This window comes from Corvus hawaiiensis, chromosome 4 (genome assembly GCF_020740725.1).
Source record: "Corvus hawaiiensis isolate bCorHaw1 chromosome 4, bCorHaw1.pri.cur, whole genome shotgun sequence".
Classification (NCBI taxonomy): Eukaryota; Metazoa; Chordata; class Aves; order Passeriformes; family Corvidae; genus Corvus; species Corvus hawaiiensis.
In genome coordinates this window covers 64294972-64319259 of record NC_063216.1, presented here as the reverse complement: position 1 = coordinate 64319259, position 24288 = coordinate 64294972, and the positions used below count along the sequence as shown (strand labels likewise).

The 24288-nt window shown below is 38.2% G+C and overlaps 1 protein-coding gene across 1 annotated transcript in view; it reads right to left on the bottom strand.

Moving 5' to 3' along the window:
• CERK (ceramide kinase) overlaps positions 1 to 22478 on the bottom strand; it is a 43191-nt gene extending 20713 nt beyond the window's left edge. Inside the window, exons 1-6 of the mRNA XM_048301095.1 lie at positions 22277 to 22478; positions 13473 to 13586; positions 12163 to 12285; positions 10339 to 10464; positions 9757 to 9820; positions 5556 to 5701 (exon numbers count right to left, since the gene is read on the bottom strand). Of these exons, the coding sequence (XP_048157052.1) occupies positions 5556 to 5701; positions 9757 to 9820; positions 10339 to 10464; positions 12163 to 12285; positions 13473 to 13586; positions 22277 to 22415 (712 nt within the window). The 5' untranslated portion in view covers positions 22416 to 22478. The remainder of the gene's footprint in view (positions 1 to 5555; positions 5702 to 9756; positions 9821 to 10338; positions 10465 to 12162; positions 12286 to 13472; positions 13587 to 22276) is intronic.
• Positions 22479 to 24288: the final 1810 nt, after the last annotated feature.

The following is a 24288-nucleotide window of genomic DNA, read 5'->3' as shown; positions in this document are numbered from 1 at the left end:
CACAACAACTTATCTTTGTTAAAATAAGCATAATTACTTTTAATCTTTACCATACATTGCTCATTTTCCCTGAAGTCTGTTTTTCATTAGGAGGTATCATACACCCACATAGTTGTTATACAGGCAAGTTCTTCTTTGTTCTTTTCCTCCCCAAATATGAGAAATGCAATCTTTTATATAAAATACATTTAATTATTTAAAAATTAAGGAAATCTCTCCTTTTAATTAATCAATCACAAGGAAGAATGATCAAGGTATTTATTGAAGTATAAAAGAGCATGTACTCCACATGATTAAGTTTTGCTACAGCAATACGAAAGAAAGCAAAGTGATGGACTGAATTACACAGAATGTACTACAGCTAAATCACCAGATTTCCCCTTTCACGTGAACATTGCTAGATGTCTGTGAGTAGAAAAGTCATGCAGACAGGTACACTCAGACACCACTTCACAAGTTTAAATTCGTACTAGAACCACCAAAGTGGTTAAGCAAAACCAGAAAATTTGCTGGTTGTATGGAAGAGTTCATGCCATTGATTGATGGACCAACAAAGAAAGTCAAAGTGCTAGACTTAATCATCTGAAACATGATTTGACTACTAACTTACAACTAGGGTTTCTTAATCCAAAACACACACATGGTGTGGGCTACAAGTATTTATTTTTGTGCTTTTACTGATGGAAAACTAAACAAATTGCAAACAGCTGAAGTACTAAACTAAGCAGGTGACAGAAGCAAGTCAGCTAGATGTTGATCCTATGCAAAACAGTGAATTTAACAAAGAAATAGAAATATTTTTAGAGCTCATGAGCATTGTTCCATGTGAGATACTCTTGACAGGGGCAGGTGCTCCCATAGCACACAAAGAATCCTCAGACAAATTAGTATGAAAACAGTATTTGTAGTGAAAACAGGCAGAATAGCAGCTTCAGTGGGGGTCCCATATTTGTGCAGAGTTTTTGAGAATCCATAATCCATGCAGTCATCGCACAGAGGAAATGTCAGGTAAGTCACCCTAATGGCAGAGTAACTGCACGCTTTTGGATCAAACAGCATTTAATATTTTGAAAAATTCTAGAAAACTACTTTTCTGATAAGTGATTTTTAAAAGAGAAGGAGCTGGCACATTCAAAAGTAAGCGGAGAAGCTACTGCTGCAGGGAGAGATGAAGGGTCCGGGTTCACACCCATGTACCTACTTGAAGTTTTATACATCTTCCTTTCTGCATACAGAAACCAAGAAGTCAAGTCATCTGCAGAACAACAGATTGACTTAAAGAGAAGCAGTTCAGAAAGACTTTGGTGTAGGATTTTTTGGTAGATAATTGCTTCAGCATAAGTTCAGTAACAGAGACAACAAAAATGGATTCATCCAATAATGGTGGATTTTAGACAGGAAATGAACCTCACAAGAATAAGTAATATTGACTTAGTTGTCTCCATGGCAGGCCCACTATATTAAATTCAGTATTTAGCCCTAAGACTCTAATTTCAAGAAGTTTAATGGATTTAAAACGCTGGAGGAGGAACATAAAACATGCACTTCTGATTTCAAAGTGGATATACTGAACTTTGAAATGAGACGCTAACTAAATGGCAAAGATCATTAAATATTACAAGCATTGTAGCTGAGAAGGCTGTGAATAGATCACTTGGAGTAATTAAACAAGAAAGATAGCTTTTATGGCTATTCTTTAACACATTTTTAAGATAATTTTTACACTCTAAATAACAGAAATATGAGTCCAGTCACACTTCACAACTTGACTTGAATCTATTTTTTAACTTTGTGAGTGAATCCTCCATCTTTTTTCTGTATTACATTCATATAGGAAGCCTGCACTGTCTTTAGCATTCTTAACTTCTACAGTGACATATCAACAGTCTGATTATAATCATACTGCATCCTTCAATCCTAAACATTACAGAGCTGACCACCAGCAAACAGAGTGATCTGGATACACTAGAAGCCTAAAATCACTATAGTTACTAACTTTATGTCTGTTCTTTATTCAATATTCCCAACTGCTTAGATTTACAGACCAGGGTGGGTTGCAGACTCAGTGTTTTGAATGAATGCAATAGTATGTCACAACACAGAGTGAAGTGAGATTTTTTTTTTCCTATATGCTAAGATCATTAGAGTATTTAATCTAGTAAGTTCTTTCTAACCAAAAAAGAACAGCAGTTGACAGCTTTGTCCTCCTATTCTACGCAAAGTGTAATAAGAACAGCAATTTACTTTGGCTTACTCCAGAGGGTGCAATTTTAATCCTAAAATATGTGGATGAAACGTCAGCGTCCAAGCTGTACCAGGAATGAGTCTCTGTTTTTAAGTTCTATGGAGACATTACTTCTCTGAAGGCAGTGAGACCACATGGCTGAATGTGCTTTTAAGGCCAGTAAGAAATAACTGGTTTTTAAGGCTGAGAGGAAGAAATAACTAAGGAGAGGTTTTCAGAGATGCACTACAGCCTCTAAGTACTCTTAACAGCAAATCCATTTACAATGGCAAACTCAATTTCCACTGGCAGATTTGAAGAATGGCTGCAACTAAGAGAAATTCAGAAGTTAAAACTGCCACTTGAGTAGAAGTCTTTTATTCATGTCAACAAAAACACAAGTTATTTCATAAAAATGTTCCATAATGCATAAGAATAAATGGTATTTTTCAACCATAAGACACACTAAGGAAAGATGTTGTCTGAAAACTGACAGCTGTTCAAGGAAAAAAAAAAAGGAGCCAAGCAGGGACTTGCTCCAGAAAGTTAGAATCATGATTTACAAATAGTATTCAACATTCAAAAAAGAGAGCCTGCACAATGGAGTTCTGCTATGAAATAAAGCTTATTACTGGAATAACCCAGTCATATAGGTGAGTGTTTTAGAATTAAATATCTTTCATTTGTAATTTTGAACCTTGTACAATTAAATTGTGAGTCTCTGAGCAAAGACTGACTATCTGCTGAATTTAGTGTTTGTTTGAATACAGAAACTGTTTAATCACAACCACAAACCACAGCCTGCCACATTTCTCTTCACACGACTTGGTATCAGGAACTAAATGATAAAAAAGGGGAAAACACTGATCTACTGTTGCCTTAACCCAGGCTCCTGTTAACACTGAGTAAACTATCTCCATGTATCAGAGGACACACAGAGCTTTAGATCTTCGTCTCTAAACTATGGGTAGTCTTTGTTTTCAGTATCTATTAATGAGCTCTTAGGATTTTTAAAAACAGGCTGGTTATAAAGAAGTAGAAAGGAGATAATGGACGAAGTTTTACTAGAGGTATCATTTGTATTTCGTTACTACTTTTGACTTGCTGTGTTTCAGCACTACCAGTTCAGTTTAAAAAAAAAAGTTCTTCTTAAGAAGAATTTCACTTACTTTTGGAACAGACTTCTTGCACTAGTGATAGAACTAGGCGATCTGTTGGGGTCAATACATGGCCAGAACTCCATAATATCAAGCAAAGATGAATAGAGAACAGATTCACCATGGGCTGGAAAAATACAAACCGGAACAAAACCCCAAATCTTGCTGCCTTCAGGGTGGGTTTAGCTATTTCATACTCAATTTAAGGTCCCTGTAATGACTAGATGTGCTCAGATTTGATCAGTGACTTGACTACCTTTTTCAGTATATAAGCACTTTCCCATATATACCATAATGGATCATTTTAAATACCGTACAATATACAAACAGATCAAGAAATATATTATCCTCTGTATTTCCAAACAATTAATAGAACTTTAAGGCCAGCTTCCTTATACATCATTATAAATAATTTCTGAGGGATTTGAATAATGACTTGGAGAAAATATTTGAACTATAGCACTGATTACAAGGCTGTACCTCATGTCAGTTCAAGGAGTAGAACATACAGTATACATTCAAATAGCAAAAGGATACAATGGACAAAACACAACAAACAAAACATTAGAATATGTAAGAGAAGTGACTTAATACATGTTAACAAAATTAAAATGTCAGTGAATATCATACTTTTTGGGCGCAATTGGAAAAAATGCATTAAGAAAATGTTGAAAAAGCAAGGTTAATATTTCCTGAGGACAAAGAAATAGCTCTTAATATTGATGTTCTGTTTTTCCAATTGTATCTTCTTATGGTCATATATCACCAGTAGGCAAAATCTTCTGAAACCAATTATGTAAGCAAAAAAACCTTTCATTCAAGAAATTTGCCCAAATAAGAAAAAGGAGGAGTAGAACACTTCAAGTTCTATTCTTGTGAAGTTTATTATACATACTGACTTTAATACAAAGCTTTAACAAATAAAACCAGAATATACTTAATTATAGCAGGAGAGTAAAAAACCATAAGGGGATATTCACATTGCAACTTTTAGACACCAAACATTTATTGTACTGCAAGCAGAAAAGGTTAAGCTTCTTGCAAGCAACAATTCAGATTGTTTGGGTCTGGAGACATTCTTCACAATCATGTAAGGAGTATAAAATTAGTTACCTATAGCTTGAGAGTAGAAACATCGTAGTTCACTTGCTGCATTTTTACAACCTATGCTAAATTTTCTCAGAAGCCTCTATTTTAAGTCTAACCAGAAGCTCACAGTGTTTATTTTGTGTCCAGCTGTTTAATTCAAAGCTCAAGCATCAGACAAGAAAAGAGAACAGCATAGAAAGGATACTGAACTGTCCATTTGTACTCCTACAGATACTTCAAAATTACCGATTCTGTTAAAGAGTTACAACACTTTATTCAGTCCTGGAAGAGAGAGCAAACTTGTTAATCTGCTTTTGAAGGAATCTTTGAGGACCAAATGGGCATGATGAGGTAACACCTGGGACACTAGATTGAAAACAGCAAGATTGATCCAAAGAATGACTTTGTGGTCAGTAATAGCAATAATAAAAATATCAAAAAAGACCTCAATTGAAGAATGAGTTCTCTCAAATGACAGCAGTCAGGACTGCCTGAAAAAGTGGCTGACATTAAGAACTGTGAATGTGTAGCACCTCTAACAAGAGGCAGAAACTGCAACTTGGTCTGGAAAACAAGAACTATTCCTCAGCTGTAGTTGCCCTATACTTTCTGTGAGAACAAATGGAGGAAAAGAGAGTCAAGGAAACTTAGCATTTGTTTGGAGTTTGTCAGACCAGTGGGAAGCTCTCATTACAATTCTAACTAAATTAGTGAAGGATTTGGAACTGAAAAAATATTTATCTGGTAAATTTCTGTTTAGTAAATTCCACTCCTTAATGTGTTTAGAAGGGTATTACTGTCAACATCTTATCTCATATTAATACACAATAAGCCACAAAAAAAGAAGTAGTAATTAAATTCTAAAGTTATACATTAAGATTTGATTTCCTTTACAAAATATTCTTCCTAAATAAAATTGCATGTGATCAATAATTTTATATGGAAACAAACAGCTTTACCTAGGTGTCTTTATAAAATATCATTGCTCAGATCTTACACTTAGGCCTAAATTCAAGAAGTTATGAATAAGAAAAAAAATTCAAGAATGAATGAATAAATTAAACTGAAAGTTAACCCTTTCTTACCAGCAGGAATTATGCCAATCCTTATATTGCACTGGACTAACGATGCTTTGGGATTATTTTGGTCTATGCCAGAGTCCTTCTGCATTCTTCCAATGAGACCATGCATCACTTCACTGAACATGCCGTCCCCACCAACACAAACAACACTGCCAGGAAACACAAATTAGAATGCACACTAACAGTCAATAAACAACACGGCAAGTGTTCTACTTAGGGCATGCACTGGGCACACCAAAAATAGTTGTTCTATTCTCCTCCTCCATTTTTAGAGGATAAAGTAGCCCACAGTCAACTAGGCAATTAACAAAAAGAAGAAAAAAATTTTCAAGCTTCAAAACTGCAAATGCACCTAGACGTATCTGGAGCGTTAGGAAAAAATGTTGGAATGCAACTGGCAAAAATCTTTATCCTCTACTACTGTGGGCAGACAGACAAATATCAGTGGAAATTCACTATACAAATAAAACACTGAACAGGACTGTACATACGAGTTTCTAAGTACACAAAATGGAAACAGGGTACCTTTACTAAAAAGGCAAAAGTTGATACTTGCCACTTCAGGCAGAAGTTTATTTTACACAGTTTAGTAGGAATATACATTATATGAAAGTCAAAATCCAGAGGAGTGCATGCATCCTCTTTCCAACATGCTGAGATCCCACCAGACAGAAGTCATGTATATCTACAGAACCATTCATAATCAGACAAAGTTCTAAATGTTACCAGATGCAAAACTTTGTTTCAGAAATTTAATTCAGGTCAGAACTGGTACAGCAGCTACACAGATCCTCAATATGTTAAAGCTTAGCAGAGAGTCCACAACCAAGCAAATACTAGGAAGTAAAGCAGTATACATTTAATGAACAATAAACAAATACACTGTGAACTCTAACAGCATAAACATTCTTCAACTGAAAAACTAATTCAAATACACTTTAAAGGAACACATGAGAAATCCAGAGTTACACATGTAGCTCCTAGTACTTAAGTCTAGGAATGTGTACTGTTATCTATAGCAGTAATTTCCAACTCAAACTAATACTCTTTCACATCATCAGCAACAGATATTGCATATTACTTATTTCATAGAACAAATTAATTTAATTTTTAAGTATAGATCATTTAAATTTAGTTATTCTATTTTTAGCAGGTGGAAAGCTTGATAAAAACAGTCTTTTTTTTCCATGAATGGAGAGGACAGTCTTAAAAATGTAAACTCTCCAACTCTAAGTCAAGACCTAGGAGACTGAGAGAGAAGGAATAAAAAGATATTTGTTTTCAATTTTTAATGTTTTTTTCTCGTCTAATAGCTTAACTACACTATTCCTCAATTTTAGCCTTATCTTTCTCTGCAGACTCAAAAAAAGAGGCTAAAGAAACAAAAACTTCCCTCGTCAGCTCATGGCCAATTTTGTCTCAGTACTAGTTTGCTCAAAGCTCCATCAATCCTGGCCTTTAAGACTTCCAGGGATGGGGTATCCTTAACTTCTCTGAGCAGCCTGTTCCAGCGCCTCTCCACTCTCACAAATTTCCTCCTTAAACCTAGTCTAAACCTGCCCTCTTTCAGTTTAAAGCCATTCCCCCTTGTCCTATTGTTACATACCCTTGTAAAATGTCCCTCTCTAGCCTCCTTCTAAGTCCCCTTTAGGTACTGAAAGGTGCTCTAAAGTCTCCCTGGAGCCTGCCCATCTTCAGGCTAAACATGCCCAGCTCTCCCAACCTGTCTTCGTAGGAGAGGTGCTACAGCCCTCTAATCATCTTCTATAATAAACACTATATCCAGGCTCAGAGGAGATAGTTACATGAATGTCTATACCTATCAAAGGTAAATATGATAAAGAACTTCACATATGCAGTAACAGCACAACCAAAATCATAGCAAACATCAGAAGACTAATGTACAAGTCAGACATGTGCTGCACATGTGAAGGCCCCTAGTGAAGAATGTCTGAAAGAAACTGAGCGATTCTTACTCTGGCTTTATTTTACTAGTGGGCAAACATTTCACTTTTTAGATAGATGATAACAGCAAAGAACATCTGCTAGAGGACTTCAGAAGCTAATCCACGAGTCCAATGAGTTTTTAAAGAACTGTAGTCCCTTCTAATCTCAACCATTCTGTGAACTAACTCAAAAACTAGGAAAAAAACCCCAATCAGAACAATTTTACAAAGGCTTGTGCAACAGACATAAGAAACCACAGTGATACATGTCACTTACTCCAAACATGGCTATTACCTGCACAATATTACAGAATGTTCTAATTGTTCTGCACAGTGATGTACAAAACCCTGCGATATTGTAACCAAATGAATAATTTAAGTAACTGTGCTTAAAGAAAAGCTGTTTTATTACTGAGCTATTAGCTTACTACATTCACCATAAGAATTTCCTATAAGGCAAAACAGGAAGAACAAACAGGAAATATGCATAAGATATTTAAATAAGCTGTCTAAAATAAAAACATTTGAAAAGCAGTGAAGCAATTATCATTAAGAATCCTGTATCTACTTGCAGAATTCCATGTATGACTTTGCCAAATAGGGAATCTGGAGATTAAACGAAGAAATTCATCACTGAATGAAGGGAAAGCCACACATCAGAACCAGTCTATGAGGACAGCTGAACAAAAGTTAGATGCAGGATTCCAAGGAACCTTTTATTGTATGTAAGAAAGGCCAAACTTGAAGAAACACACATTTATGTGGCTCAACCATTTTTAAAAGCTTCCAAATGACCATGTGATCTGTTATTTAAAAAGTAGTTTTAATTCAAGAAGTCCTTCCTAACATCACTGTTAACCATAGAAAAAGAGTTGTACATGATGCACAAAAGTCAGGCTTGGAAAGACAGGCTGCAGATCCCAAGCAAACTGCCATTCAGGCCTAGCCCAGGAATAAAAGAACCATAAGATTCTAAAAAGATGCAGTTCTCTGGCGTATTGTTTATCTTGGCATATTAGAGAGACAAAACAAACAAAAAAACACCCCAAAACAAAACCAAAAAAACAAAGGAAAAGCAATTCTACAGTATGAGACTTTGAATCTGCCAAAAACACCTCAGATATCACCACAATTGGTCACTGCCACTTGCTGTAAAAAAAAATTTGCTAGGAGTGAACACGGGCTCACTTGCCTCCCTTTCTGCTCTGTATTGAAATTTCACCAATCGTCAGTATACATATTTCAAATCGAAAATCAAATGAAAAGGAAAAATCACAACTAACTAGCTTTTTCTAGGATCAGTGTTTCCCTCCCTTGAACTTCAGAAAAAATTAAGAAAAATCATAGTATAGACAAAATGGTTTATTTAAAGGCAACTCATTTTTAAGCAGGTGAAGCCTGGGAACTCAGCCTATGAATACAATTTCCCAGCATCATGACCTTACTCAACACAGGCAATGTAAATAGTAAAGTACTACAGCAAAAGTACTCTGGAAAGACCTAATGTGTTTTCTTTTTGCAACTTACCAGTTTAAATGTACCTGTCAACAACCACGAGATATCATTTTAAAATACTGTAGTTATGAGAGTTTATCTGCATACATTTTCATGTTTTTCCAGACTTGTAACTTCTTTCATGTCATGAACTGGAAACTGAAATGACTAGCTTTTTTATTAAAATATTCTGCTTCTACAGCAGACTTAATAATGGAATGCAAGATCACCATTCAGTCAGGTCTTTTTTTAAAGCAGTAACTTCACAACAGGAGAAATGCAAATAAAGCCAAACAATGTAGCTACTATTGAACAGTCAATATATAACAAGAAGAACTACCTGAAACATTTCTACACAGTTCATGTTTTTTACACACAGGCTGAATGCCACTGGTGCAGTGTTCTGAACTCATGTATTTCAAGACCACAGAACATTTCTGGGTAGTTTTTGAGCTATAACAGAATGCTCAAGTGAGCAGAATTAATCTTACATTCATCTTTTGAACATAAATCTCATGCAAACATTGTTATACTACGCTTGAATATATTGTGTTGAACAAGTTTACTGAAACAGTTTTGTTTTCTTTTTATACTCATAAATGTGGATCTCCTACAAAAAGGAACATGCCCCAGGACTTTCAGCTGTTGCAATAAGTGTATTAGTAATGATGGCTACTATTTTAAATGAGAGACAAGAACCGGCCAATTACGTAATACATCAGCTTGAAAACAATAAAAAAAAAAAGGCAAGTAAAGTTACTTACCCATCATATTTATAAATATTAACTTCAAATAAGTTGTCCTTGGCATGGTTAGCATGTTCAGTTACTATGAAGAAATAAACACATTAAAATTTATTATTAAAAATACTACTACAAAGCTGCATATAATACAGAATTATAAAAATTAATTCATTAATAACCATGATTCGATTAGCAATGCGACCATAAAACAGCCTGTCCATAAGATGTGTCTCAAAAGATTTTTGCTAGGGAAAGAATTGAAGGAGACAGGCACAGTAAATAGGAAAAAAATATTTCACTAAAATTGTGCAAATGATCAATTAGTTTTAACAGTGAAACTAAAAATGAGAAGAAAAGCAGAGTTTAATAAATTAAGAACTCAAATAGCTCAGGAGCACCAGAAGTTTAAATCTAGTAAGCAGAAAGCTGATAGAAGGTTGCAATTTACCTGGCTACCTATGTTTTAATTAGAACACATTCTCTACGACTTTGTTTCATTTCCTTAGTAAGAAAAGTAACTAACAGAAAGAACTTTAGCTACTCAGGGATGTTTTAAAGAGTTCATACTGTGCTTATTAGGAAATTAAAATATTCATTACTCACTAACAACATCAGTGGATATAGAAGCCATACTGAAGAGTGGAGCAACTTTCTGTTCATAAATCCTCTTCCCTTGTCTTTTTCCTCCATAGGGATTAATATACACAAGCAAATGCTTTGGTCTAGACTCTGCAGTAAGGAAAATCATAGTAGGGCAGCAATAGCAAAGGCACTTGTAAGTATCATATTTACATACATTTTACATACATAAAAATACTTTTACATTCATTTATTTAAACTGTCTTCTTACTTTATTAACAGGGTTAAAATGCATTTCCTTTCTGTGATCAAGTTACAGCAAGAATGCCTCACAAAACTGCAGGCTGCACAGCAAGTGCTTGTCCTACAGTGTTAGTTGCCCTAACCCTGTTAGTTACCCCTCCCTCCTTCCAAAACCACCTTTGATATTACTATCTCAAATTTGTCCAAACAGTTATGGCTTTACACTAGTAGTGTCAATGAAAACAATTATTACACCTCTGTATTAACAGATATACAAAACAGTAATGCTTGCTGCACCTAGAAAACCTCCTTTTTTTATGGAACAGACAAAAAACTTAACATCTATACTTCCTCAGACAGCATTCTACATTATTACTTTAAAAGGAAAAAATATCAGATTTATTACATAAGCACGCTATTACAGCAAATCCACCCAAGCTAGATAGACTGAGTGGTTTAAATCTGCCAGGCACTTAAAGCACTATTGAACCTATCTGAGAACATATTCCCTTTCCTGAAATAGTTTGTTACCAATAAAATGAACAATTGCATACAAATGGAATTGACTGCTCAGGCCACAGTTCTCACAGGTGTATTGATTTGGTGCACAACCCCCATTTTTTGAAAAAGACAGATATCTTGTGTAATGTAAACAAAACAAAAACATTAAGAATGCTTCCACTGCTTGTTCAGAGCAGCTTTTCTTAAACTTACTAATTTTTAGTCTGTGAGCCTTAAGTACTTGCTTGAGTCACACTGTAGGTGTACTTGCATCCAATCCCTTCTCCAGCTCTGTATCTCAGAGGGGCCTCAGACCTACACTGTAGCGAGCTCATCCCTAGTCCTGTCTCCAGCTCCAGCTGTTCTACTCCAGCCTCCCTGGATGGACCCAATTACTTTACCTCATCTGGGCTGTAAACTGGACCTGCTTCTATTCCCATCCCTGTTCTGCCCACCCTGCTCAGAGACAGTGGGATGCTGGTCAGCAAGGGCACTGCCTATGCTATGATCACCCTTGACATCCTTCTGTCATGGAGTTACTCTGCTCCTGCTGCTTCCTGACAGCTATCAAGGTATCTCTTTCAGGAATAACTCCTTCAAAACTACTTTTAACCCCCCATGAAGCAGATGTCCAAGAGTCTCAGAAATTATTAATGGGAACTCTTATTACATAAGACATTTTGTTGATGACAGAGTCTGGAAAGGTGAAACACACCTATAAATCTTTCAATTGCTACAGTCCTTACCCTCAAATCTCTAGAGTACCTCAAATCCCTGAGCTTACATCTTCCCATTACTTTTTCTGAAGCTACAGTCATTTAAAGCCTCTGCTAAGCTTCCAGTGTGTCTCTATTTTGCGAAAATAGTTTGTATCTGGGCAGAATTATATGACATCTACAGTCCTGACTGATTAAAGCACTCAGTACAACTTAGTGAATATGCAAGATAAAGTAGTGATAAGGAGACACTTCAACTCCTGGCTCCCTCATTTTGAGCATAAGCTGCTCTTAAAAGTTCAAAAAAGCAGATATATCAAAATAACATTGATTGATGTACAAGCCTACAAAATGATGGTGCAAATGTTCATAGTTTATTCAAACTTACTCTGCATTTCAAGTAATTCTTTCAGTGCCTGTATCCACTGATTACATATGGGCTCATCAACACACCAAAATGTCATATCACTGCACCGCCAGCGGTGATTTCGGGCTTTCTTCACATAATACACTATTTAAAAAAAAAAAAAAAAAAGGCATAATGAGATGGTTCTGTGAAATAAAAAATGCATTTCAGAAAGATCTCCAAAATACTGACCTGTAATTAACCTCCACTACACATTTCCACAAATGACAGAAGCATTCCGATGAACAGCACATTTGTAGAGTCCAAAGGAAAACATAAATGAAAACACTTCCTCTAGGTGTCTGCTTATAGCAGACACCCAAACACAGGCTTCTTTTTAAAGAAGCCATTTCTCATCAACTTATTATAGACATACTTGTTCAGAAGTTCACTGAGCTTATGTATTGTCTGTATTAAAGTCTGCAATATCTACATAAAATGCCACAAGCTTAAGATGATAAGCCAGGCTGACACCAGTTCTGATGTAACCAAGGGTGAATTTCATTACGTAACGCTGAAATTTGAGAAAAAAGTTTTCTTGTGCATTAAGACCTTATACTTACTTCATCTACAGTATCTCAAATCACTCTCACTAGGGGACTAAATGCGAGGAAAGTACTGCACAACATATAATTTTGGCATGACATCTTTTTAGCACAGAAGTCACCACTCCTTTCCCAAAACAGACATTTATTTCTGGCACTTTGTTTTAAGAATGCAGTCAATAATACAAATAAACCTTCATGCATACATCCTGATGGCTAGGGGTAATTTAAAAAACCCCAAACATTTAGGGCTCTTTTTTTCAGCCTCTCTCAATTTTCTAGTCAAGTAGTAGAAAGCAGGTGTCCTACTGCAGAGTCATTCAGCAGCAAAAAGACATTAGAGTAAACACTCAGATTAGTTTGAACTTCATTAAAAGCAACTAAACAGAGCATGTGTTCTTAAAGGAAGAGTTTTATCTTCCAAGTAAGGATCTTTAAATGTAAATCAACAGATTTTTGGTGGGGGTTCTTTTGCTTTTGTGGGACTTTTGCTTGGGTTTAGTTCAGTTTGGTTTTTTTTTTTTCCTGTTTTTTTTTTTTTGGGGGGGGGTTTTGTTTGGTTGGTTTGGTTTTTTGTTTGTTGGGGGTTTTTTTGTTTTGGATGATTGGTGTTTTGCAGGGTGGGATTTTTTTAAACATATGATTTCTTTTAAAAAAACCCCAAACTCTAATGATTCCTTTTGAGTCTGCCTTAAACTGCCTTCAGAATAAGGAGGACAAGCACCCAGAGACTGTTATTTGCCTTACCCGTGAAAGCATGTAGCTTTTCCATTTTGTGCCATCTGCCAATGTTACGTTGTTTCTTGTTGAACTCAGTTTCTTCTACAGCAATGATCTCGGAGATTGGCACAAAACAGTTTTCTGTATGAACACAAGATCTTACGTATTAGAATCTTCAAACAGCACCTGAATGATTATTTCTATACCTAATATGATACAGACATGATTAGAGCAGCTGCTCAGTAAGCACAACCAAGAGCAAAACTAGCAATTTTCTGAATATTTTCGATTTTCTTTTGTCTTTAGTCAAAGCACATAATCCGTAACCACCTATGAAATACCCAAGACAGTATTTTAAATGTCTATGATTTCTCAGAAAATTAGGTATTTCATGTATAAAAATATTTTTGCATGAAGCCAAAATCCAGCAACATTGATTTTAGAGTAATTAAACTGCCCCTTCTATGAGGCCTAGTCCAGATACTTGACAGTGAATAGCACAAGCTATTTCAAAGAATGTGCAACTAAATCTAGTGCACAGACTACAGAGGCTATTTGTTATTCTCAAGTAAGTAGCTGGCTTATGAAAGAAGGGCATTCATATGAATTCTTTAGATTTTAAATCCCACTAAGCTTTTAAACTTTAGTATCTCTTAAGAAGAGAATTCCAGAAGATATGTTCACATACTGTGAAATATTTTCCTGGTATCAACTTCAAAACGACTTTTTTTTCAGAATGAAAGACCTCTTGTAGACTATGAAATAACTTCCTCCAACCTTAATCTTTTTTCTCTTATTGTTCCTAAACATCATCTCAGACTTCTTAACTCCTGTAAAATTTTGTCTCATTTTCATTACTGATTTCAACACTGCTCTGCTTTTACTTCATCTAAAAAAAGTGAAACTTAAAACACATGCTTTGTATTTATGTACAAGCAAGTGCTCTCTGTATACATACACATGTATAAAAGATTTATATTGTTACAATAGTATAGTCTCACATAAATAATCTCTTATATAATAAGAATTATAATATCCTTGCTTCTCTCACATATACAGAGAGAGTGATACTAGGATATTAAGCCCATAAAATACAGACACTAATACCATTGTTCCTGGGGTTTATTCCACATTTCATTTTCCTCACTATTTTGCAGAGGTACAATGGTAGAGGTGAGGAATGTAAAACGAGCAAAAAGTTTTCCTGACCTCTTCACAGTGATGACTGCAATTCATTAGCCACTAATTCAATTTCATTTTTTTTTCCCCACCCTATTTAATTGGTTTAGTCAACAGAGTCTTTACAATCATCACAGATATCAACAATTTGTGGACTGCTCACTCAAGGGGTTTTGGTATTTGACATGATTGGTGTCATGGTGTCACTCATCTAGTGATCTTATCCTCCCTGAAGTTTTTTTGCATGATTCAAAAGAAATTTAGCCTTCAAACTTTACACTGAACTCCTTTAGGAATCTGGCTGTATTTGAATGTTTCAACTTAAAAACAAATTTTGGCTTATAATAATTGCACTTACTATATTTAAGGCATGATAGGGGAGTGCAGCAGTCACATAATGTTGGATTAATAATATTAATATCCAACAGCAGGCATGGACTCTGAGATACATGATATGTATAATGTACATATGCACCTGTAAGACTATATCTAGTATTGGACAGTAACAGCTATTTGGTCTTCCTAATAGATAGAAGATCTGCTAAGGGATCTCAATGTGCTTATTAACCATTTATCCGAGGAAGAAGAAATACAGAACAGACATGGAACAATAAAGGAAAGGAAGCACATTCTTTAGTCTTTCTTCCCCAAAATTCAAATGACAGTGCTCTAAAGAACATTTTTGGAAATAGTCCTTCATAGTGCATACTTATTAGCACGTATACTGGGAGCAGCAACTGAAGTCATTGTCTTATGAGGCATTTTTTTAATATAATAAAGCTGTCCAACTGTACAGATGGCTAACAGATTTAAAAGTACTTCCAAATCTGTATCACTGAAAGCATTTCTTTGGAGTACATACTTCAGTACATATTACACAGCTTCTATTAACAACCTTGAAACCACTTCTAAAGTCTCCTAATTCTGTGTTCTCCCTCTGACAGTTGCATGACTGTTTTGATTTTCAAGCAAATCTCTTCATAGATGTGGCAAAAAAAAGCAAAAAGTAAATATTTTTGTTATATATGTACATTTTTTTAATCTTATGGCACCAGAGCTACATATCTGAAAAAACAGATTCCCGAAAAATGGGGGGGTGGGGGGGAAGGAGGGAAACACCAGAGGAACAAATCCCACCTTCTATCTGTAAATCTTTGGATTTGGTGAAAGTCTGAGGAGTTTCTGTTCTATGAATACCAGCTCTGCCGATTATACCCCTCAGTACTACTTAGCACCATAAAAGCATCAAGCAACTCCACTGTCCTGACAGTGTACTCCAATCTTAAGACAGTCAAAACCACGCACAACTGAACCCAGTAATTGCAGATGGCCAGAAAGATGCAAAACTGTCTCAAATAACATGTGTTATTCAGAACATTCCCTACCACTTAAACAATAAATTCTAATGTGCTTGAGTAGAACTCAAGAATTTCTATCAATCCAAATATCTCTATCACCATTTGACTTAGTGCTACACACAACATTATTTAATCACAGTGCAAATCAACTACTTAGTCCCACCCTTCCCCTTTTTCCCCAGAAGGAAGAAGCTTTCAGTGTGAAGCAATCAGAGACCTTCAGTATGAGCCCCACAGTCCTGTTCCTATAAACACAAAGTCCTCATCTGCTGTTTAGTCACCAAAACCTGCCCCATGAAAACAAGTACCAACCCAGTCTCTCTTGAAGGTTCAACAACGTTCACATACATACTAATTATAGTCCTTTCCCACACCTATTTTTGTAGCATTTACCCTATTATCAAGCAGCCTGAGATATTTATTTCACTGACAGCATAAAGGTGTTCACTCAAAGGCCTTCACCTTTATGTGTTTCTCCCAAAACATGGAAAACCTTATTGCCACATTAACAAAACAAATACACACAAAAAAGTTGTTTACAGAAAGTACTACAAGATCGACATTAATGAAAAAAGGTTGAACTATGCACTCAGACAATACCAAAGAACTTTACTTGGCTCAGTCCAATTTATTCAACCAAGTAGCACACAACAGCTTTTAGGCAAAATTTTCACCATGATCAATGTCTAGCATACTAGAGACAAAGAGCTGACCATACAGAGAAGGTGGATCAAGGAGCATGGGGAAAAAAAAAAAAAGAGTAAAAAAAAGCCAAACAAAACACACAATAAACAGGTGTCAGTCTTCTCAGCACTCTGGCTGTGCCAGTCATTATTCATTCTGGGTCACAGTGCTCTTAATCTTAACATTCTTCCTAAATGCAAACTGATAAATCAGCAAAACACTGGATTAGATGCACACTACTTTTCCCACATTAAGCAAGTGAGAGGGGAGAAAAAACCCCACAGAAATAAAACCAAGGTAAGCACACTAACAGTGGGCTTTCTTTGTGAAAAATGCAACCAGCAGTTGGGAAGTGTGTTTTTCTGGGTTAAGAAAGGATTTTTGGTGCGTCATTCCTGTCTGCCACTCCCACAGAACACTTCCTGACTTTATAAGCAAACTCACTCAGAACACCTCAGTCAAGACTTGTTCATTCATCACTGCCAGCTACGTATCCTACACAGCCAAACTTCCCCCTCAGAAATGTGTTAGCTCAAAGTAACCTAGACACATGCACAAGCATAAAAACATTGCTGATCACAGCATTTGGTTTACTCTTAAAATTCAGCTGAGGCCCACAGATGCAGTGGCATTTAGAATTAATTTAAACTATTAGTATATTCTCAGGACTTAAAAATATCAACAAGTAAAAATCTGGGATGTAGGTTTAAAGAAAAAGTGTATTTTCAGTCACTTTGAAAACTAATTTGCTGTTACCCACATGAAGGGTCACGCTTTCAGGTTTAAGACTTGCCTTCATCTAAAAGCAAGAGAACAGGAACACTTTCTATCAGAAGGTACATGGTACTATATCAATCATGCCCTATAGAAAGCTGTGTTTAATAAACACTAGAGTAAGAGAAGGTAGGATATAGAGCAGATTTACAGACAATTCACATCCTAAGTGAGGGGGAAGAAAAAAAGGTATCATGATTGATTTGATTCAAAATTGTGGAGGAGTCACAGAAATATCCAAAGACCACAATTGCACCATACACTGCCATATATAAGGAAATCTGCTTCTTTTATTTTAAAATAAATTTTCATGTATTTTGTAAACCAATAGACCAGTTTCTATTATGATTACACAGCTACCTCACATCACATGAATCTGAATCAAAACACAGCAATTTGAACTTGGGTCAATTTGAACATTTAAATCATACTATTGAATGTCTTCCCACTGTTTCTTTTTCATTTCCAAATAAAACCCAACTATCAATATTTCAATGATAAAGCAGGGAGTAAGATGCACTTATTCACTTTAAGAAGGGGTAACAACCCAGCAAAAAGATGTATGCTAAAGAACATGTATTATTTAATGTAGTGTCATCTCTATTTGAATAACGTATCTTCCAGAAGACAACACATTCCAAAGAAGCAATGCCTGCTGGAGCAATTATTTCCCACATCCCACCTGTGTGATGTAGTTGTGGCATTGCCTATAGAGAAACATGGTTCACATTTCAGCACACACCCACTGCCAGATGGAAATGACTGATGAAAAATGACCTTGACTAAGGATGTGCCAACACACCACAGGTACCAGGTGATGGACAGACCTGGTTCCCAAGCTGGCCCACCCTCTGCTGTCTCAGCACCCTGTTTATCAAACTGAGCTTTATTTAGAATCCACCAGAATAGCATCAGTCCTGTGAACACTAGTACTGAGGCTTCCTCAGGCAGTTGCTTTGAAAAGGACACATGGAAGAGAATTCTGAAATACAAAGGCTTAAAGAAAGCACACACCGTAAGTGAACACATAAAAGTTCAGGGTCTAGTTTGGTCATCCCCTTCATGTTTGCACTTTAGAAATTAAAAAAAAAAAAAAAAAAAAAAAAATCCTAGAAAAATGACAGGAGAATCTCATTGGGCATTTGCAATGCCTTAGTACCAGGCACAATAAAATCTTAGCCAATGCTTCTAAAATACCTGTAAGTATATACATACAATATATACTCTGCTACGAATTTGGTACAAAAAGTTTTATCATGTGTTACTTGAGAAAAACCTGACTGTGCCATCAGCATGAGGGAAATAATAAAATAATTTAGCTGACCAGCTTTGCATACACTATTGATGATTAATGACTAAATCTCATGGAGAAATGTTACAAGGCTGAAAAATAATGTTCAAAGAAAATTTGAAGATGAAGGCATCCCTAGGAAAAAAAAGATGCATAGCTGAAAGTAACAGAGAAACACATGAAAATTTACAGGTAAAAATTTCCATCTAAGTTCAAACATGTCTAACCATCAAAGAACAGGAAACAGGAACCTGATTACACTGAAGACAGAACTCAAAACTATGATGCTGTTAAACAAAGTCTAACAGAAGGAAATAAATTGTATTTAGGAAGTTAAAAATACGCCATGACTTGAACAAACATTTGATGTTTTTGTTATTGTTGGTATCTTCCAAATGATAGCATTAAAAAGAATTCCCCTGAATTAATGCTTCTTCTGCATTTTGACAGAATAGGATTTAAATACATACATATATGTATGTAAATATCACTGTACAGTGATGAGAAAATGTAAGAATCTCCTCATACTCTGTAAAACTGTATTGTCCTGGACAACAGGACAAAGTCTGGATTGTTTCCTATCTGTTTCTGATTTTGGATACAACAGGGAAAGGTAAACATTTCAACACTTCTACAATACACCTAGCTACAGCTCTAGTTCTGTACATGTGAAAGTCTGAAAACCTTGAAAAAACTTACACCAAACAAATTTGATTTATATAGCTGAATTTAAGACAGTAATAAATGCTCAGAAAACAAGTAGCCCAGAGTTTTTACAGTTTAAAGACAACTGCTTCACTGTAATAACTACCTACTAAACAAGAAATATAGCACTTTTATACTGCATAATTTAGGCTGTATTTAGACACAATGTAGTCATGTAGTCAATGGCTAAATGGTAGAAAGATACCAATCTTGGTCAAGCAACTCTTCTGAAATTATAGGCTTCTTACTAACTACCTTCCATATGATTAAGTTTATTTATATACTGTCACGTATGCTGCTCATATTTCTAAAATAATTGCAGAGAACACAATGAATCATCACAGGTCTTAAAAAGAGCTTAGAGTCAACAAGGGAGCAATAACAGAAAACTGTGATGATATTAAAGCACAAGGACAGGGAACACATGAATTAATCAGGGTGTTAAGAAGAAAAGGTACATTATCTATTGTATTGCTCCCCACATAAATTATACCTGTGCCTCCAGAACACTTAGGCATTTCTTTCTCTTCTCTTCTCTTTCCTCCTCCAATTCCACATCACATTTTCCAAAATCTTGTAAACAGCTGTCCTACAAGACAGCAGCTGCACTCAGTAACCACACTTGCCTCTTAAGGAATCTCCAGCTGGGTAGTACTTCAGAAACTGTCTCATAAAGAATCTAACTTACTGTATCCCACTCTCATTCCACCACTCCCAAAATTCTGACAGTCAGAACATGCTTCAGGGCAGGTTCACACTCGGTTTGGTCTACCAGGAGCAAGTCAAGAAAACTTACAACTTAAAGAGTAGTAAAAATTCACAACTGTAAGCAGCTGTAAACTTTAGAGTGCTAATGAGAGAGCTAGTGTGACTCTGTGGCACTCGTGCTTGATCTACAGGAATTCATCAGCCAGGAGAATGGCACTCCCCTTGAATTTGCTCTGCCTACAGATCAGTCAGCTAGTGACTTTGCAAAGGCATTTTCAGAAGGATTTTACACAATTCAACCAAATTATCTCCAAAGTAGGAGCTACTTTACCTAGTGGCAGCAATTATCTCAGAAGGCCTTGAAACTTTCTATTTTAAATTTAAGATCCAGGTACCTTTATCTAGACTAATTTTGTTTCATTTTGAAAAGTATACAGCTTATTTTTTGCAACGATGTGTTAAGCTCGGCAGAATTAAAGAATCAATTTGTCCTCAAAATCTTAAGCTCTTTTAATTGAGAAAAGTTCAGGAATTTTTGACTACTTTTTCCATCAGTACTGCTGATAAACACTAGATTATGTCAAACTACTTGCACAGTAGCATGGGAAGGATAACAAACTATTTTTATACTATGAATAAGAAGGGTTGTACTTAAAACATGACCAAATCTCAGTTATGTAAAGTATAACACCAAATTCTCACAATTTTTGAGTTCTCCTTTTTTCCTCACCTTCTTGAAAAAAGCCTCAGGCCAATAAGATATATGATAAAATCTGAAAAATATTTTACAAAGGTACATTGTAAGAATGGAAGAACTATTTAACTTTTTAAGTTTGAGGACTTGCCTGGGATTGGAAACATCTATATTCAAACCTTTCTCAGATAAAACTTCTAGTCAGCCTTTCTATTATTCGTTTCTCTCTGTCTCAGATCCTGCAACCTCTAAAATGAGGATGACAGCAGTTTGCAATTCTACAGTAGCTGCTGTGAAAAAAAGTCATTACACATTTTCAGACGTTCACAGTCTGTGTTAATATGGCTACAATAACAATGGGAATAACTACTATATAAAACCCCCAAAGTCAAGGACCCTGAAAAATACCACTTAAAAGTATAGTAGAAAGTTCGATATGCAGACATTTTCAGAAGTTAATCTGATTTTTTTCAGGTATTTTCATCAGTGACTTCTCACATTGGCAGTTTTGTACATCCACACTATGCTAACTGCACAAAAGGGGAACCACAGACATCTTTGTTACACTGCAAACTAGCAGCCTACATTAAATATTTCCAAACCAGTAAATCACAAAAGCTAAACTTTCTTTGTAAAATTTCCACTAAGCCCCTGAGTTTTTAAAATGCTCAAGAAAAAAAATAAGGTAGTAATTGCCTGAGACACAGTCTCACTATGAAAGTGTTTTTAACCACAAGTCTTGTTGTAACTAAAAAACCAAAACTGCTTTTAGTAAGTCTCTTATGTACTGCTACGATTACTTTAAATACATTACAAACTAGACGCTTCTCCATACTCGCGGAGCCAAGAAACAATGGGGTTCAGCTGACCAAATCTGTGTTTTGCCCAGCCAGCTGCGGGGACATGTGTCCCCCCCGTGCCATCAGGGGCACGCTCGGGACAGATGCTCGCCCGGGCTGCTCCGCGACACGCGGGACGGGCTGCACTCGCTCGCAGGGGCAGCGGCTCAGCCAGAGCAGGTCTGGGCTTTGTTTCGGAAGGCACAGCCCGACCAGCGTTCAGCACAGCCGGCTGTGGCCGGGGGCAGTCCCGGCTGCATCTCCCCGCTTCGAGCGCCCGGCCCAGCCCGGCGTGGGACTGGGCCACCCTCCGCCTGTCGGACTCTGAACCCCAGAGGCGACGCGAAGGCTCCCGAGCGCAGGAAGCGCTCACGCCGACACGGCGCTCCGGATGCTCAACGCGCTCCGAGCGCGGAGGCACCGCCGCGGGCGCCAGGGCAGCGCGAGCCGCAGGCCGCCCCCGCCAGCACCCGCGCCCGCCGCCGCCGGGGACGCTGAGGACGCTCTTCCCCCGCCGCCGAGGGCAGGCGCCCCTCGGGCGGCCCCGGCCCGCCCCAGGCCGCGGCAGGTGCGCCCCGGTCCCCGCCCGCCCCACTCACCGCCGGCGCGGCGCGGGGGGCGGGGGTCGCGCCAGGCCAGCCGCCCCCGCTCGTCGTCTAAGGTGACCTCCCAGGAGCGCCGCCCCAGCCCCAGCGAGGACACGAGCCGGGGCCGGCGGCCGCCGGGGAGCCGCTCCATGGCCGCCGAGAGCCCGGCCCGCCGCAGCCGCTACCGCATGGCCCGGCGGAGCGGGCGGGCGCCGCGGGGCGAGCCCAGCAGCAGCTAACGGCGCCCCCGGCCCGCCGCTACCCCGGCTGGCCCGGGCGGGGCGGGCGCGGCGTCAGCGCTACGCCAGCGCCGCGGGGCGGGGCCCGGCTCCCGGATCCGCGCCGGCTCCCGGATCGGCGCCGGGGCGGGTTGAGGCCGCGGCCGGGACAGCGGCGGCTGCCCGGAGCTGCGGGGCGCGGGGGACGCGGAGGGCCCGCCCTGCTTTGTCTCCGTGCCCCGCTGGAGAGAGACACTGCCCTGCGACCCGCGTCAGAGGCTCGCCCGCCCCGAGCCCCCGGCTCCGGGCAGGGACACCGGGGCTGACACCGTAACGGGCTTGGATTGCTTTCGTGGGGTTTTTTGCGGGACGACGAAACACCTATCTCAGTGTCGATGGACTCTTCCCTCTTCCCCTTTAGACAGTGAAAATGCAGTAAGTAAATACAAATGTCTGGTGATACAAGGCTCTCCATCTAACTTCACCTCCCTTTACATAAGAACGTTTTGGGTTTGCCTTAAATATAGTGTCAGTAATTCACTATAATAGAGCTCTTAATTCTTTGCTGCCTTCCCTCGTTGCTGTTGCTGAAGCGTATAACCATCAGCATCCTATCAAAATACACGCCAGACAGAGCAGTAGTAACTCCACCTCCAACATCCCTCCAAATCTGAGTACTTCCTACAGTTTAGTGGAAAACGTCTCTGGTCTGTTCTTACCTGGGTCCAGCCCAGGGCCAGCTTTCCAGCTGGCTTTGCTCTGGCTGAAGAAGCTTCTGCACTTCGGCTCTGCTATGAAGCTTATAATATACTCACATTTCACTCACATTTTACAAGGAGGAATAGAGCAAGGCGGAATGACTTTAAATTGAAAGAGGGTAGGTTTAGATTAGATACTAGGAAAAAATTCTTTACTGTGAGGGTTGTGAGACACTGGAAGAGGTTGCCCAGAGAAGCTGTGGATGCCCCATCCCTGGGCCAGGTTGGATGGGGCTCTGAATAACCCCATCTAAGTGGAAGGTGTCCCTACCCATGGCAGGGGGGTTGGAACTAGGGGGTCTTTAAGGTCCCTTCCAACCTATTCCATTCTGTTATTCTATGATTTCATCTCCTGAAAACAAATGAGCTAGGCACTGTCATCCAAGTTACATGTTGAAGATAGTGTTCCTGTACAACAAATACTATTTATCATCTATCACAGTTATTCCAACAGTCTTTCTTCTGGCCTTGAAAGACATGATGTTACCTTTATTGGTGAACAAACCTAGGTATGCCATGCTTCCACAATTTCAAGGAACACTTTGTCAGTTGTTTTGTTCTTAACATTTTTGGATCTGTCCCTCCACAAACACCTGTAGAGCTCTTTATACTGAGGCTTAAGGTTTGTTGCGAAGATCCATTGGGAACATTAGTCTGCCAAATGCAGTTCTGAGCAGTCATTAATATCTCACTGGTTCCTTGTATTTTGCCACCTGCATCATCTCTTATCATCCATCTTGCACTTGGATGGTACAGTGGGTTGACCCTGGTTGGATGCCAGGCACCCACCAAAGTCTATTGCTTCCCTCCATAGCTAGACAGGGGAGAGAGAATGCAACAAAGTGCTCATGAGTGAGATAAGGACAGAGAGAGATCCCTCACCAAATACTGTCACAGGCAAAACACACTCAAATTAGAGATATTTATTGAATTTATTACTAAGAAAATCAGAGCAGGATAATGAGAAGTAAAGTAAGACCTTAAAAACACCCTCCTCCACCCCTCCCTCCTTCCCAGCTCTACCTCCTTCCCCTGCAGTGGCAAGGAA